The 17,055-nt window shown below is 46.1% G+C and overlaps 1 protein-coding gene across 2 annotated transcripts in view; it reads left to right on the top strand.

Annotated features, from left to right (window-relative positions):
• The first annotated feature begins 575 nt into the window (after positions 1 to 575).
• DOCK1 (dedicator of cytokinesis 1) overlaps positions 576 to 17,055 on the top strand; it is a 278,334-nt gene continuing 261,854 nt past the window's right edge. For both annotated transcript variants that reach the window (XM_065066732.1, XM_065066731.1), the window contains exon 1: positions 576 to 864. In XM_065066732.1, the coding sequence (XP_064922804.1) occupies positions 591 to 864 (274 nt within the window). In that variant the 5' untranslated portion in view covers positions 576 to 590. The remainder of the gene's footprint in view (positions 865 to 17,055) is intronic.

Here is a 17,055-nt window from a genome sequence, read left to right as displayed (position 1 = left end):
CTTGTTTTAGTGCCGCATCCCTGGGAAGGAAGCAGAAATAAAAACTCAAGGGCCGGGTGGCTGGAGAGATCAGAGCAGGAGCTAAAAAAACCCCCAAGAAATGGGTAATTTCTCAGGGGCACACTGGGATCCTTCTGCTGGAGCTGCCTGGCAACGCAGCGCTGAGGAAAGGCACGTTGTTTTCATACGGAGCTGGTTTTGTGTCACTAAGCAATGGGTATAAACTGGAACACAGGAGGTTCCATTTAAATATGAGGCCAGGCAGAGCCTGGCCCAGGCTGCCCAGGGGGTTGTGGAGTCTCCTGTGCAGACATTCCAACCCGCCTGGACACCTTCCTGTGTAACCTCATCTGGGTGTTCCTGCTCCATGGGGGGATTGCACTGGATGAGCTTTCCAGGTCCCTTCCAACCCCTCACATTCTGTGAAACAAACTTTTCGGCTGAGTGTGGCCAGGTGTACCTAATTATACCATTAAGGAGATTGACTGCGAGGCACCACCCCGTCCCGCTCTCCTTTGTGTGGGGACCAGACGGGACGCAGCCGGCTCTTCCAGCCGGTGTGAGCGAGGAGGGCTGCGGCCTCTTCCCGCATGGCAAGCGACCCCCTCGGGGACCCCAGGGCCGCTGCCCGAGCGGCAGAGGCGGCTGTGGGAGGGTCGAGGGCGCTCTCCCCGCGCTCCTCCCGCCGCTCCCGGCCCGCCCGCTGGCTCCGCCCGCACCACATGATTCCGCCGTCGGTAGAAACTTTTCCCGTCCCGCGGTGGGAAAATGGCGGCGTAAGGAGCGGGGGCTCGGGCACCCCCCCTCAACCCAGCGCCATGACCCGTTGGGTTCCCACCAAAAGGGAGGAAAAATACGGCGTAGGTGAGGACCCTCCCGCTCCCGCCTGTTGCGCTGCGGAACCCCTCTCCCCTTCCCCGGCTCCCCCGGAGCCGCTGTCCGGCCGAGCCCCGCTCCGTGCGGCCGCCCCGGGCCGCGCTCCCCCGGGCGGCAGCGCCCGCCGCTTCCGCGCCGGCTCCGGAGCCCCCCGGGCCGCCCGCGGAGCCGGGACGCAGCGCGGGGTCCCTCCGGTCCCCCCGGGCTCGCTCGCAGCCCCGGCCCCGCCGCTCCCCGCCCGGCGGGGATTTGCCGGGGGAAAGTTTAGAAGTTGGCTGGAAACGCCGGGGAACCTGCGCTTGAGTCATCCTCGCTAAAAACTTGCCTTTTCTCTCTCTCCTGTATGTTTTCCTTTTCTTCCCGAGCGCTACTTTTGTTTGAATAGTAGAGGGATTTGAGTTTGTTGTGTTGTTTTTGTTTTTTCTTTACATTTAATTTAATGTTATTGGTTTCTTTTTTTGTTTCCCTTCCTAAACAGGATCCGCTTCCAGTGCTGGATCCTGGGTTTAAACTGCACGGGGGCGCTGGGAATCCCCCCAGCCCGGGGTGCTGCTCCATCATCCCGCATCCCTCCTTGGGAGAGGAAGGTTTTGCCAAGGGAAAAGGCTCTTGGTTTTGCAGGGAGTGTGATTTTCATACAGATGAGGGGTTTTCCCCTGCGCGCCGCTGTCCGGGGATCCATTTCGTACTCGGCTTCTTCCGTCCCTCTCAAACAGAGGGGGATTGTTCTCTGCTGGGGGTTAAAACATCTCCGCAGGAATTCAACAGAACCCAGCTGTGGTGGTTTTGGGGAGCACTGTACAGAGATGGAGCATCTTGATGTTGACGATGTTTCGTTTTGATCAAAAGCTTTTTTTTTAGGGGTTATGGGGGAGAAAAGTTCACGGGTGTGAGTGAGAGCGTTTGTCTTGGGGGAGGAAATAATAAATCTGACTTCAATTTGGACATAGGAAATTCAATGTCTACCACAGTTCCTAGACTGGGTTGGTTGTGAAGAGTGACTTTTCATATTTACCCACAACTTGGCCTTGTATAAACAACGTGAGCGGGCAGAAGGGAATTTCTGGGTATAAGTAGAGCCCGAGTGAAATTTTGGAATGAATTTTAAATGCTTTGTGTGCATTCCTAAAAAACAAGAGCGTGGCTTGTAAATTACTGGCAAATCCTGGCTGGGCGGTTACAGGGGTGAGAGCTGCGATTAAATATCAGTGCTGAAGAAATATACAGAAATATACAGGTTGCAGGCGCTCATTTGGTTTTCCAAATACCTGCTTCGTATTGTGGGGTGGGTCGAGTGTTTTGGAAGGATTGGAATGACTGAATCGTCATGTCATACACACCAGGGTTATAAACCAGGGACACTCGAAAGCAAGTTCATTTTCTGCAGGAACTCATCTCTGTGATTGCCCAGAACTGGTTTTCCAGGAATTGATATCTTGAAAGTGATTTTGAAAGGGTGAGAGAATAAGAAGCATGGAATAAACGGAGTATTTTGAAATATACTTCAAGTATGTTTGGATATCTAGTGTTGGAAATTGTATGTGTATTAAGAGAACTAGACTTAAAAGTATTTTAAGGAAAAAAGAATCGTTTCACAGTTTCGCAAAGCACAAGATTATGTGCTCAATTGGTATTTTTTGTTTGCGTCCGCTGCTCTGGAGGGAAGTTTGTTGTGGTTTTATGATGGTTTTGTGTGTTTTCTGTGATAGTTTCTTTTGTTTTTCCTGCCAAGAGGGAAGGGCTGCAGCAAAATTGGGGTATTTCTCTGCTGACCCGCAGGGGTGTGCGAGTTGGAAGTAGATGTAGTGTTACAAGGAGATAAAATCGGGTTTAAAACTAATTGAACGTTGCGATTTACTAGCCTGTGTTATTCTGTTAGACACCGTTTTGGGAGGAATGGCTTTTTTTTGGCGTCACCTGGTCTCCCCCGAGGAAGGGGAATATTCACTTTGGTCGCACGTGTTTTACGCATCTCCGTGTTGTTCGGAAAAGGCGCTTGGGTGACCTGTGAGACTTCTGGTGGTTTATTTTTTGCTGCTTGTGAAGCTTTCAGGGTGTGGAGAATTGGTGTGGCAGTAACATAGTCCTAGAGAAAAAGGGCGAAGGCACTCTTAAGGTGAACATGCTAATAAACGAGTTATTAATTATCATTTTTCTTCTGAACTATTTGGTATGGCCAGTCCTGGAGACCAACAGTGGACCAGTATTGTCTAATGGTGGAACAGAAACATCTGCCTCTTCCCAAATAATTAAACTGTTGATTGGTGTTAATTGGAATGTCAATTGAACTGCCATCTGAGTCAGACATGTACGGAATAGACGAAGTGTGTGCATTTTGCTACAGCAGAAATAACAGGAAGGTGTCTATTGTTGTGGGTTGTGTCACTTCTGTTGCAGTGGTGGGAGCTCAGAAATGTGTGTATGTGTACAGACAAGTGCGTATATAAATATAGAACGTTTGTGTATAAAATATATGCATAGCAATACATGTATATACTTTTTCTTCCTCCTCTTATTAGTGTGTTCCTGTGCACAACTAAGCTTTCTTAACATCTCCAGTGCCAAAGACTTGCTGGGAAGCAGTTGGAATAAATCACTGCGACACACCTATACTGGGATTGTGGTAGGACACAAGTGTTTAGGAGACGCTCCCGCTGCTCAGCCCGTTCTCCCATGCCCAGGGGGGTTTGCAGGCGCTGCTGGACGTCCAGCACTCGTACAAAACGAACGTTTTGCCTTAAAACGAGGATCGCTGCGGCGGAGGGCGCAGGCATTATCTCAGCAGGCAGTTGTGAGCGTGACTCAGCTCCGCTTCCTGAGAGAGCTCAGGGCTCGGCGTGCGGGGAGGTTGGATGAGGGATGGGTGTGGGTATAATGGGATAATGCACTTAGTAGAGTAATGTACGGGAACAATCCAAAACAGGAAAATGATCAGCTTAATTGGAGTGGCTTTCCTCCACTCCTTCGCCTCGCGTTCCATCTCTCCGGTGGGGAGGACGTGGAGGTGGTGAGGTGGCTGTGTGGTTCTATGACTTTCTCAGCAGGAACAACAGGGGCTTTCTGAGAAACCCGGGAGCTGCTTTTTGTCCGCTGTGAACCCTCGATGTCCCGAGTGGCCGTGGAGCGCGGCTGCTCGGTCTCGCATCTCCTGCTCTTGGTGTGATGCGAAAATTGTAACTTTCTGGTAGTGCAGAGGAGCTGGAATGAGCTGCTTTAGGGAGTGTGCGAGCCTGGTTTAACATAAAGTAGCTGTAGTAACTTGCAAGTCCTCTTGACTTCTACTGTCGTTTGACCCTTTTCCTTTGGACTTCAAGCTGCGGTAAGAGGTAGAAGTGGCACTCCTATGGTTACTAGAAACATTGTATTTGAAATGACATTGTGTTCAAAAGTATGTGCAGATATGGTGTAATTAAACCACTACTGTGATAGTTTAATCCTTTTTTTTCTCTTTAATAAATGGGGAAATAGAAAAATAGTGCTCTGCGTGTCTGTGCATGGTCAGATGTAGAAGGAGAATTTCCTGGCTGCGAGACTTCTGCTCTCAAGGATGAAAACTTTGCAATGAGGGTGGCCCAGGTTGGCCAGAGAGGTGGTAGATGAACCATCCCTGGAGACATCCCAGGCCAGGCTGGACGGGGCTCTGAGCAACCTGAGCTGGCTTGCGACAACCTCATCAATTCAAAACCTTGATAAGGCAGGTTTGGATATCTGTACAAGGAGCTGCGCTGTGTTACTGCTTCAGGACAGCACGTGATGCCTGGGTAGGTGCTTCTTAATGCCATGTATTAAGTCAAAGATAATATATAGGTCGAGGACACTAGCATTTTAAAAACAGTCTGTACTTCCAGACTGTAGATGTACAATTGTTGCAGTTCTGTGGCACTTCAGGCTCTATTGTAAGCGGACGGGGTTCTGCGAGTACCGCAGATGGTATCTGTTGTTCCCAGTCCTTGGCCAGTATCGTGCGAGCTGCTCGGATACGCTCTGTGCTGCGTGGGGTGTGTGTCTGCATGTGCATTAATAAAAACCAAAACAAAACCAGCAAACACAATTAACAACCTGCAAACCCAGTTTTACTGTGAGCCGCATAAGTTGGGAGTTCCTGTATTTTTGCTTGTTACTGGTGAGTTTTTGTTGTGTGTCACGACAGGGCGAATCGTAACTAGCTGATTTTAGATGCTTTGAAACAGGGTCGACTTCGGCCATGTTTCAATTTTGAATATTTTAGGGCCTCTCTGAGATGGGGATAGCATTTCTGAAGGTGTATATAGAAGTATTTTCAAATCGAGTATGCAGAAGTAGTTTCTTCTATTAGTAGGGGAGGGTTATAGCAAGTTGGTGGACTGAGTGGTGATATGAAGGTTGTGATATTTAAGTTTTGCAACTGGAATGTTCTTGTAATGGCTCTTTGAAATGGAGGGAGAGGATTTTGGTACGAGCAGTGCCATTGAAAGCACAGAATCGCTATGGCCAAGCGCTGCTGCTTCGCTTCTGCTGCTGGAGGGAGGCCTGCGGTGTTTTAGGACAGGTTTAAGCTTTTGTGGGATCCCAGATTACAGTCCCCTGCTGCCACGAGTGGTGGTGACATGTGGAGATCTTCTGAGAGAGTCGATGACCTTGTGCTTGTGTGTTTGTGCCTTAAACCAGGGGAGGACAGGCTTTTAGGAATTCGAACGAGTTGTATTTTAGTGATGCTGTGCTGTGGGGTTGGAGCCGTCTGGTGGGACGGGACGTTACCTTTGTGCCGTTACTGGTGACAGGACTGTGCTCTGAGACGTCCCAAATCAATGGAGGAAAAATGAAATGCCCATGGAACACGTGCTGATGTATTTATCAGTGTATGACCATTTTGAGAAAGCACATGCAGTTTCAATCTCCTGTAGACAACGTGCCCTACTGCATGCCCAGTTTAGAGTTTCCCTTGTGGTATCTTACAATACCTTTTAATTCCCTGCTTGTTGAAGGGATGCAGGTCTGTGCTCCCTGTCCATGGCATCACATGAAGCAGAGGTGAAGGACTGGTAGATGAAGCTTACTTGTCCTCAATTAATGACCTTAATTTGACTGTAGGCATGTGCTTGATTACGCTCAGTTTACTTGGCAGTTGCAAGTCTCTCTGTCAATAATCACTTGTTGCAAGCAGCAGGTTGGAGAGGATTAAATACAGCGGATAAGTGGAGGCAAGGGTGTGCTCCTGGGGTTGGTTTTGTTCAGGTCAGGGACACCATTGCAGACTGGGATTCTTCTGAGAAATGGTTCCTGTACAGATTTACCATCAATATATATGTCTTTTTTTCCTCGTGAAGCACATACTGACTTCCTATAGGCAGCTGGCTGCCTGTGGGTGTAATAGTGAGCATTTATTTAGCTCTGCAGAGAAAGTTTATGGTCAGTTTAGGAATTTTTCCACTAGTGATTGACATTCTTGTTCCTAGAAAATAAAAGGGGAAGGAGAGTATTCACAGTTACATTTTACATCATACACAACGGTACTGCGTCCTAATTTGAGATTATTGGTTTGGTATTAATTCAGGAGGAGAACAATTTCTGAATTTCACATAGTGCCTTGGTGGGTTTTGTAGTTTTGCTCGTTGTGTCTCACTTGCCGTAAATGCTCGATTTAGGTGCACTGATACGGTCTTAATTTCGGACTGTTTGCCATACTTGGCACAGCTTTCTTTGTATTATAAATACGTTTTCCTTTGTGCGTAGGCAAAGCTTTCAGGGAGGGGAAAGCACACTGGATGCAACTTGAAGTCAAACCAGTGTCTCCAGGAAGTGTTTCTGTCAGCTCGCAGTGCAGGCAGGAGCATTGCCATAAGTTTTCTTTGAAATATTTGTGTTTCTGGAGTTTGTCCAGTATTGGCTGTACAGCACATGCAGGATACGCTTTGTCAAATCCTTTAGTGGTCCTTCAGGACTGGAATCCAATACATCTCGTTAAATACCTGTAGATGTGTCCCACTCAGATAAAGAGCTGAAAGCTGACTTGTATTAATGAATCGAAGCTCAAATGAGGAACTAGTGCTAATCCAGTTTTAAAGTATTCGCTCAATTAAAGATGTCATTCCTGCCTCTGTTCTGTTTGTTGCAAGTTGGAAACTCAGAAAACATTCCATGTTGGCTGATTGCTGTCTTTGGGAAACAACACGTGGGCTGCTCTTCTTCATGGGTCTTATTTGGCAGGGAGATGGACCACTGAAAAATTAGTGCGTATATATATATATATATATATATATATATATATATATATATATATAAAAATATATATATATAATCTTAAAACCATTTTAAATAGTGATTTCTGGCCTGTGGTAGATCCCAAGGCTACTCTGGCAACAGTTGTTTTCTGAATAATGCTCTAATGAATTCCTTAATGACTTACTGTAATACTTCCTTCCTTTAGCGTGTGTGTGTGGTAATTGAAATCATGCCCTATCTAAACCAAAAGAATGTTCAAAAAGAGATAATTCTTGCAATTCTGAAACTTTATCTACAATTTCAGGCTGTAGTTGTGAAAACATTTATATATTTATAGTATTATTTATCTTCCCGTGTTTATGTAATTTGTGCATTTAAGCTGATTTCTGATGTACAGACTTATGACACAGGAAGCAGCAGTTGCTGAATTTCAGTTTCATCAGCAAATATGAAATATCTCTGGAAATATTTTTCCACTCCATATAACTTTGTAACTAAACTGAAATAATTACATTGAGAACTATTATGTGTAATCATGTATCCATATACATAACAAAACAAACAGATGGATGAATAACTGAAGTAACTATTGGCCATGATTCTTGAATTTTGGGGATTTTTTTAATAGTATTTTGTAGCACTGCTGCTTTATTTAGAGTACTGTTTATATTATTTTAGCATAAACCTTTTTAATAACATGTTTTCAGAGGTTTGTGGTGGCTGATTTTACCACAGGGTGTTGGAGTTGCAAAATGTCTTTCTACCCAGTAGAAAACACGAGCAATAAGCGATACAGGGCTTGCTGTGTAATTTATGAACACAAATGGGTGTAAAAGTGCGTAATTGGTATATAGGCTTGTAGGCACTTGGTTTCTTGTGGCACTCTGCTCTGTACATCTCTAGTGTTGCAGTAGCTGTGTCACTTCAGTGTTTTTACTACACAAATTAATCAGTGTCGAGCTTGAAAACCTTGTCGAGCAGCTCCAAGCTGAGGTAGGTGCTGTAGTAAAGCAGGAGTCCCTGTGGGGTGGCATCATGGATGGCATTGTGGAGTATGGTCCTTCCTCGTGAAGGATTCAGAGAATGTCCTGAGCTGGAAGGGACCCACAAGGATCATGGAGTCCAGCTCCTGTCCCTGCACAGGACACCCCACAGGTCACACCGTGTGTCTGAGGACGTTGTCCAGTCTCTTCTTGAACACTGTCAGGTTGGGGCCGTGACACCTCCCTGGGGAGCCTGTTCAGTGTCCAGCACCTCTGGGTGAAGAACCTTTTCCTCATGTCCAATCTGAACCTCCCTGGCACATGTTCCTGCCATTCCTTGGGGTTCTGTCACTGTCACAGAGAGAAGAGCTCAGCCCTGTCCCTCCTGCTCCCCTGCTGAGGAAGCTGTTCCCTCCATGAGCTCTGCCCTCAGTCTCCTGTTCTCCAGGTTGAACAAAGCCGGTGACTTCAGCCGCTCTCATACAGCTTCCCCTCCAAACCCTTCACCAACTTCGTAGCCTTTTCTGGACACTCTGTTGCTTTATATCCTTTTCATCCTGTGCTGCCCAGCCCTGCACACAGTGCCCCGGCTGAGGCCGCACCAGAGCGGAGTGGGACAGTCCCCTCCCGAGGAGCTCATGGCTTCACGTGGCGAGTTCCTACCTGGTTCCCAGCCGAGCTCCGTGGAGTTACAGCTCCTGGGCAGCTTTGGAAATGTGTGTCTAGGGGTGCAGGTGGGCACTTGGGGTTTGGGAGAGTATGTGGGCTTCAAGGTGCCCGAGAGCCTCTTCGAGCATCCAGATACTTCTCGTAAGTTCAGCATGAGGTGTTTGTGTTTGTCCTGCCTGCCATCTCCTTCTCTGAACAAAGCACGGAAGTACTGACATCACTCCATTTGAAGTTGAACGTAATAAAAATAACGTATGTTTAGAGAATGGAGCTGAATAGCCAGTGGGTCCCAGGAGGTGGTAAGTGGTGCTGAGCAAGGAGCTGATGACACCGGATTGTACCCAGACCTGATGCTCAAGGACCTTCAACTGTGCTGTGTTAGTAGAGGAGCATTTTCCTGCTTTCCATGTGTGGAATAACAACATATAATAATCTTAATTATATAATACAAATATATTTTATATAGAATTAATATAATAGTATAAAATATAATCGTTCCTGCCTGCCAGCTGATGCTTTAGCATTTAACATCTTCTCAGCCATGCCAGCTGGTGTGCAGGAGAAAATAGTGGCAGCTTTTAAAACATTGGTGCTTATACTGAGGAGTTGCTTCTGCTTCAGTGTGGTGGAAGTATTTGTAGCGAAGGCTGCATATCAGAAATGAAATGAAAGCGACTGTTAATATAAAAAGTATTCCTGTAGTGGACCCTGAAACAGGAAATATCTCGACGCTGAGCCAGATGGAAGTAGCTGATGATATTTGAGTTTCCAAGTCTTGACACAGATGGCGAACAATTTAAAGGGACAATTGCTTTAAAAAACCAATCTGCTGTGCATATGACTCCTGTGAACAAATCATGACCCTGAAATGGCAGCGGATTGTCAGGGCAGTGCCTTGGAATGTCCCGTAAATACTGGCCTCTGAAGGAGAGGTTGCACTGCAGCTTTAGTGACTAAGTAGAGATGTGGTTACACATGTCACTTGGGCCGGGAAAGCTGTAGATAACGGTCTGTGGGAACCTTTAAACGTTCTCTTGACTAAGTTTAAGATTATTCTCCCAAAATATGAGCGTACAAATAAAAACAAAGATCAAGATGGCGAGAAGTGGAATTTTTACTTTTAATTATTACTGTTTTTATGTAATATAAAGAGCTAGAACAGCGTTTGTTCATCAGCTCTTGTTTCACTTATGTGGTCCTGTATGTTTGTACACAAAAGCTTTTTCCCTTCCTGGTCGTTTTCCATTGTATGTTTTCAATCTGGTTTATGCTTCTTGATTTTTAGTTAAGCTTTATTCTTTATCATATTTTACCCTCATGCACAGATACCCACCGGTTTTCTGCAAGCGTCATTGTCTTGTTGTCCTTGTGGAATTCCTTCTGTCCTTCTTACCTGGCTGCCCGTTTCACCCCTCATGTTGATGGGCAGTGTTGGGTTTGTGTCCATCATAGCCTTCCCAATGCTTCGTTGGCCGAGAATCTTAGGTAGAGTAGACTTGGGAGACTTTGGTCAGGTCTGACCTGCACTTTTTTGGTGTTTCTTGTGATGCTGCTCGCTCACAGTTTGGCATGAAGACAACAACCTTTTTCCCATGGACTCCCCAGGCGATGGGCAGAGACGTGACTCAGGATTCCTGCGCGAGTGGGACTTGCTCCCGAACACAGCAGCTCGTTTTTCACATGAATTTATTTAGTGACGTGTGACAAAGCACTGGAAGGGACTGAAGCAATGGGTGAAGATCCTTTTCCCAGCGTTTGCACTTATTGAGCTCCTCTGATGAGAAAACAGTTGCTCATTTTTTGTTCTTGCTCATATTTTTGTGGCGCAGAGGTATTTCTTAGACAGTGGTTTCCATAGTGTGTGACTCAAACGGGACAAAACAGCCACCCTAAACTTTTTATGGAGAGCCAAATATTCTTTTGGTGTTTATTGTATTATGCTTTGTTTTTGTTTGTTGGTTTTGTTCTTGAGTGTTTGGCTGTAACTAAGAGTATAAAAGGATTAGAGAAAGCATTAGATGTTTATCTCAGCAATAGGGACATCTGCAGCTTCATTAAATTGAATCACTTTAAGTGTTACTGTCCCGAAGAGTTCCAGGAGTGCTGGTGGATAAGGGTGTTTTTTCAGTGCTGGCTAATACAGAATTGCCTGCTGTAGGGTCTCGGTGTGTCTTTAAAATACTGATCACGGGAACAGGACTTTGGACTCTTTAATCCGATCCGGGCTGTCTCCTGCTGAATCACGCTATGGGGACGTCGACGCAGGGACCACACGTGCAAGTCTTAATGTGATTATAATAAATCCTTCATTAAACCAGTGCCGGCTTGTAATTGTGCCCGCAGCATCGCTGGGGAGTTACTGGTTTAGTCAGTGTCTGCTGCCCACATAATGGGGTGGGCATCCCTTTAGCAAGGTTTTATTCAGGAGAAAAAGAAACTTACTTGAGAAGCAATTGATCCTTTGAGGAATGCCCGAAGTAGCTCACTTTGAGCTCTGTGGGGCGGGAATTTTTATTCCTAAAAAAAAAAGCAAGCACTGGACTGGATATAGCCAGCTAAGCGCATTCTAATAAAGACTCGAGGGAATTACGCAGTTACGGTACTGTTTGCAGTTTGAGAAGTTTTGTGTAGGTTCAGCTTGTGTTTGATTTTTCTACTTGAATGTATTCGTGAAATGATTTATTAACAGATTTTTATCAATAACTTCTGCTGCGAAAGAGGCCTCTGTTTATTTACTGAAATGTGATAACCGAGTGATTTAGCTGGTTCGGATTTGTGCCTTGAATACAGAAAGTACCGTTTGGGCTTAATGCCGTGGTTACTGGTTTCTGCAGTTAGAGCGCACAGAGGTGAACGTGTTCTTGGCTGAACACTGCAACAAGTTCTAATACTCTTAGGACTTGAATATCTAAAATATTGGGATAACTGTCAGCTTTTACAGTCCGAGCGTGATACCATCTGTAGCGCTGTGTGCTGATCTGAGAGCTGTTCTTATCTTACAGTTTATACTTTGATGTAAGGAGTTCATATATTATGTTTTTATAATAGTGCTGCCATAACATTTAGGTGAGTGGTGTGGAAAGTGTAAAATATTTTTGCGGAGGTGGAATAGACTAGTTGTGTACCAGCTCAAGTGTTGATGAGATGGGTAGGATGCTGATAGTGTTGAAAAGTGACTGAGTAAACTTGGTAAAAGGTGAAATACTGGTGAACGTTAGTGAAGTCTTGAGCTGTACCATCATGTTTCCCTACTTACTGTATCTGGCTCCTTATTGAGAGGAGTAAGTGAGATTCCTATAGGAAAATGGCACAGATATTGTCCCCACTCGATTCAGCATCCCTCCATCCCCAGCACGCAGGCTGCAGGCTTGAGTCCCGCTGCAGAATGGTCCATGTGTCTCATAGGGTATTTTCACCCAGCTTAACCAGCACTGGTGTGTCTTGATTTATATATTAAAAATGTTTTGCTGGACATGGGGACTTGAATTGAGTGTACAATGCTCTAGCTATCACTATTTTTTTTAAAATAACTTTGGTTTGAGGTAGACGTCCTGGAAGTGATGGATGAATTGACCACTGCTGGGTTAGTGGTACCTTAACCACCCAATTAGAATTAATATATGTGATCATCAGTAGCATGTTTAAAATACATTCTCAGGTGGTTATACCTTGCAAGCAAGGTGTTATGGCCTTGAGTGGTTCTGAATAAACGAGGGTGATTTTGAGGACTGGAGAATGAGGGTTTGTAGTTCTAAGGGTCACCTTTGTGTTTTAGTAGGTTGAGGGCTGCCCTGGCAATGGGGAAATTCTCCTCTGAATTTCCCACATTCGCTTGTGATAGATTATTGGGCTAGAGCAGCTTTAATTAGACTAGAAAAGGCTTTAGAACTATCAAATTAGCTCGTGATAAAGTTAAATTTACATTCCTATTGTGCAAAAAGGTGTAGAGTTCATCTGTAAGCAGAGCTTTCAGGTGTCCCGCTACTCTGATTTTTCCCCGCTTCCCATAAGTTTCTATATTTGGTTTATAGAGTATAATGTGATGCTGGGTCTTTAAAGAATAGTTATCCTTCTCCTTATTTCTTCTAGAATGACCATAAGAGTTGGTGTGGGTTCAGCGAGTCCCCCTGAGGTGGGAATGGTGGAGCTGTGGGGTGGGAGCTGTCAGGACAGGACACCCCGTTGCTGATGGTGAGAGATGGACTCTCCGTGGCCCGGAGCGAGCCCGACAGTGACTCTTTGTTGAGAAGAGCGGCCGAGCCAACTCCAGCACCCTCTGAAAGCGGCACGAGGCATGTGATCCCTTACTGCTTTGGAGAAAAACAATTTTTCCCTGTTTTTTGCAAAATGCTGCTCTTATCTTTTAATGCATTCAGTGCTGTTTGAGGCATTTCCATGGTTACGTTTTCCCGTTAATTCTGGTAAAAGATACAACACATATTTCCAGTTTCTGTGGTGGGAAGGAGAAAGTGTTGGTGGATGAAACTGTGGTTCCTTAGCAGGTAATTCTTCTTCCTTACTGTTATTTCTAAGAAAGTGGAACAAGTTCCTCAGGGATTATTGGACTCTGGATCTGTGCTTGTTCTCCGTAGTTCTTGCTGTTGGAGACAGCTTGAAGAACTGAGAGACAAATAAGGTGGTGGCAAGTAAAAATAAATGGAGTAATGTTTGATGTGTAAAAAGCCTGAAACTCTTTCTTCTCCTTTCCCTACTCCATAAGTTTTCCTGAGAAAGCAATGAAGGAATTTTGATTTTTGTTTTGCCTTGTGGAAACGCTGGGGAGGAAAAACAGTAGGAGATGAAAACTTCTTCCCATCACCCCATTTTCCCCTTGCTTTAGGCTTTTTGCTCTGCATCACCAGCTCTATATTGCAGTGAATAGTGTCTTGCAGGGGCTGTTTTTTTGCTAAATATTCTCGCAGAAGCGTGATAGCAGTTTTATTGTGTTGAACTTTATTTTTATAGTCATTGAAATGCCCATTAAAATATAGCTGTGACATGAAGCTCACAGCTATAGAAAAGCTCAGTAAAAGACACCCTCCTTGCACAATTACGTTTGGTGCAATAGAGACCCGCTGCAACGGCAAGGGAAAAGCTTGAAGAAGCAAGAGACTGATGTGTTGAGCATCTTCAGATGGAGCGAAGATGAGTGCGGTGTGGATTGTTGCTGTTAAAACCCTCATGCAGATGTAACTGGGCTTCGTTCTTGCTGGCTTTTGCACAAAAAGATGTTTTTCTAAAGGTTCTGCTTCATTCCGTGAAGGATGAAGATGCTGAGGAGCTGTGTCCGTCATCCAGAACCAGTAGTGCTGCTCCCAACCTCTTGAGAAGCTACGTGTCCTCTGTGAGCACCAAATTGCCAATTGGTGGTTGAGCATTGGTGCCGGTGCAGACTTGGACCGTGATTTGTGCTGGTTTAGCCCGGAGTGCTGGGTTGGGAAGGACTTAAGGGTTTGCCTGCATTGTGCACATGACCCTGACATAGTCCTTTGCATGAGTTGGTGTTAAGGTTGTGCTTGTTGCGTTTGGGGGTGTTTGCACCTGCTTCTGTGTTTGGCAGGGCACTTTTGAACTGTGCTGCTCTTTTTGGGACCTTCACAGAATCGTGCAGAATCGCAGGATGTCAGGGGTTGAAGGGCCCTGGAAAGCTCATCCAGTGCAATCCCCCCATGGAGCAGGAACACCCAGATGAGGTTACACAGGAAGGTGTCCAGGCGGGTTGGAATGTCTGCAGAGAAGGAGACTCCACAACCCCCCTGGGCAGCCTGGGCCAGGCTCTGCCACCCTCACCAGGAAGAAGTTTCTTCTCATATTTAAGTGGAACCTCCTGTGTTCCAGTTTGTACCCATTGCCCATTGTCCTACCACTGGTTGTCACCAGAAGAGCCTGGCTCCATCCTCCTGACACTCCCCCTTTCCATATTGATCCCCATGAATGAGTCCCCCCTCAGTGTCCTCTTGTCCAGCTCCAGAGCCCCAGCTCCCTCAGCCTTTCCTCACACGGGAGATGCTCCACTCCCTTCAGCATCTTGGTGGCTGCGCTGGACTCTCTCCAGCAGTTCCCTGTCCTGCTGGAACTGAGGGGCCACAGCTGGACACAATATTCCAGGTGTGGTCTCCCCAGGGCAGAGCAGAGGGGCAGGAGAACCTCTCTGACCTACTGACCACCCCCTTCTAACCCACCCCAGGTACCATTGGCCTTCCTGGCCACAAGGGCGCAGTGCAAGGCTGTGGTCCGTGTCAGTTGAAGTTGATGCCGTCACCTTCCCTTGGCCATGTGCTGCTGCCTCGTTGCTTTGCCACTGCTGGTCTTCTGTGGTTGCTCCAAGCTCTTCACGGAGCTATTGCAGAAAAAGCGCTGAGGTTTTGAGCAAGCCGAGCTGCTGGCCGAGCGCTGAGGAGGACGGTGGCGCTGGGACAGGGACGTGCAGCTGGAGGCACGTCAGGAACGGGTGTGGAGCTGCAGCCTGGCCAGCTTTGGCCACTTATCTCCTGGGGAACCTCCGTCTGACGATATGGGGCCTGACGGTGACTCATGACCAGCTCAAACACATTGACCCTCTGCCAGCACTGACCTTAAGCTGAACTAGCTCCTCCTCCCCTCCAGCATTTAACCCTTCCTTTTCATGCCCAGCAGATGCCCTGGTGCGTTCTACACATAGCAATATTGAAGGTTTTGCATATTTTGCAAAGATTTTGGGTTTCAAATTCCAGTTAGTTAAAAGTACAGAAGTGCTTTCTTCAGCTGTGCGGCGGTAAGCATCGTGTGTGCTCAAATGCTTTTTGTTCTCTGAGGATGTTGCCAGTGGGCCCATCGCAGCAAGAGCCGAGTTATCACTTCTTAGTGTCCCCCGGTGAAATGTGAGAAACTCAAGGGAACATCAAAACTCACTCGCTTTGTGATTCTGCATAGCCAGAAGACAGATGCCAAGGCATCTGCCTCTAGATAACGTTCTGTTTGTGGCAATCAGCATCTTGCTTTTTCTGCAGAAGCTGGTGTTAAAAGCTGGGGGTGGTGTGATTGCTTCTTGCCTACAATGTGTTTGAGTTAATGGACTTTTTAATATTAAAAATTGATTTGAATGTTCTTGATTGTGCTTCTTGTCAGCTGTGCATTATGGCATATCATTAATGCTGTTATAGTCAATAATGACATCTTTTTTTAAACACCAGTTTTAGCTTTATACCGTTAGCTTAGTGGTGATCTGCTCTGAGTATAGATTAAGTAGCAAGGAAGAGGGAGGAAGCTGTTAAAAGAGTTGGCATCTTAACTTCATTAACTCCCTAAAAATAGAGTGTCTGGCTTAAAAGGGGGAGGAGGAAAGCAAGAACCTGAATATGGTTCTTGGAAATCTTGGATAGGTCCAGAACATGTATTTATTTCCCTTTTTTTTTCCCCAATTAGTGCAGAAGGGACACGTGTGTATCTTGTTCAGTCCTACGTGGGCTCTGCCTGCAGGGTTCAGCAGCGGCGTGGTTACGCTTCTGGAAGGCAACGTGACACAAGTTTGGGGATTGCTCTGCACTTAGGTGGTTTCCTCAGCTTATTAATTCATGTTGGGTACCAATAAGACACCAGATGCCTTGCAAAACGTATCGCTCCCCTGTGTTGCCATCTGTTGTAAAACCTGACGTGTCTCGTTATGTTTATAGAGGCTTAGGTGGCCCTTTGCTCTTGCTGCACCTGTGCTTGGGTTCTCCTTGAAATGCAGAATTCATTCCTGGGTGTGTTTCCCAGTTTTGAGCGCTTCACGTCCTTGCTTTGGAAGAGGGAGGGCAGGCTGTCATTGCAGGGCTTTCAGAGCCCAGCTTCAGGGTTCTCCCACCCTTGACAGATGTCCTGTGTGGTTTGTGGGGGCTCGCCTGGGAAAACAGGTTCCAGAGGAGCCAATTTGTGTTTCAGGAGTTTACTGCTCAGATGGAGGAGGGAGGAAGGGAATGGTCTCCCTTTTGTAAGGGAAAATGAGAATCAGTCCTTACTGTCTTCTTAAACTTGCTGCATTTAGTCTCATCCTGCTGGAGGGAGACCCACAATGAAAGTCGTGGATTTAATCAGTAAGATGTGGCACGTTGTGGGGAGGAGGAACCCTGAGCTGTGTTTTCTTTGTAAGTTTGGTGGCAACTGTTCAAGTCCAGGAGTTTCTTCAGGCTTCTCTTTGCTTTAGGAAATGCATCTTTTGTGAATGTTTGGTGATGGCACAACTTATTGAGAAAGAACCAAGCTTGGTGAGAGCAGGAATGACAAAACACAAAGTAGCTTCAATAAGGCACGAAGACTCGGTTAATACGTCCATGCAATAATAATCTAACAAATCGGAGGTGCAGCT

The sequence above is a fragment of the Columba livia genome, chromosome 6 (assembly GCF_036013475.1).
Source record: "Columba livia isolate bColLiv1 breed racing homer chromosome 6, bColLiv1.pat.W.v2, whole genome shotgun sequence".
In the NCBI taxonomy this organism is placed as follows: Eukaryota; Metazoa; Chordata; class Aves; order Columbiformes; family Columbidae; genus Columba; species Columba livia.
This window is presented reverse-complemented; position numbering and strand designations above follow the sequence as displayed.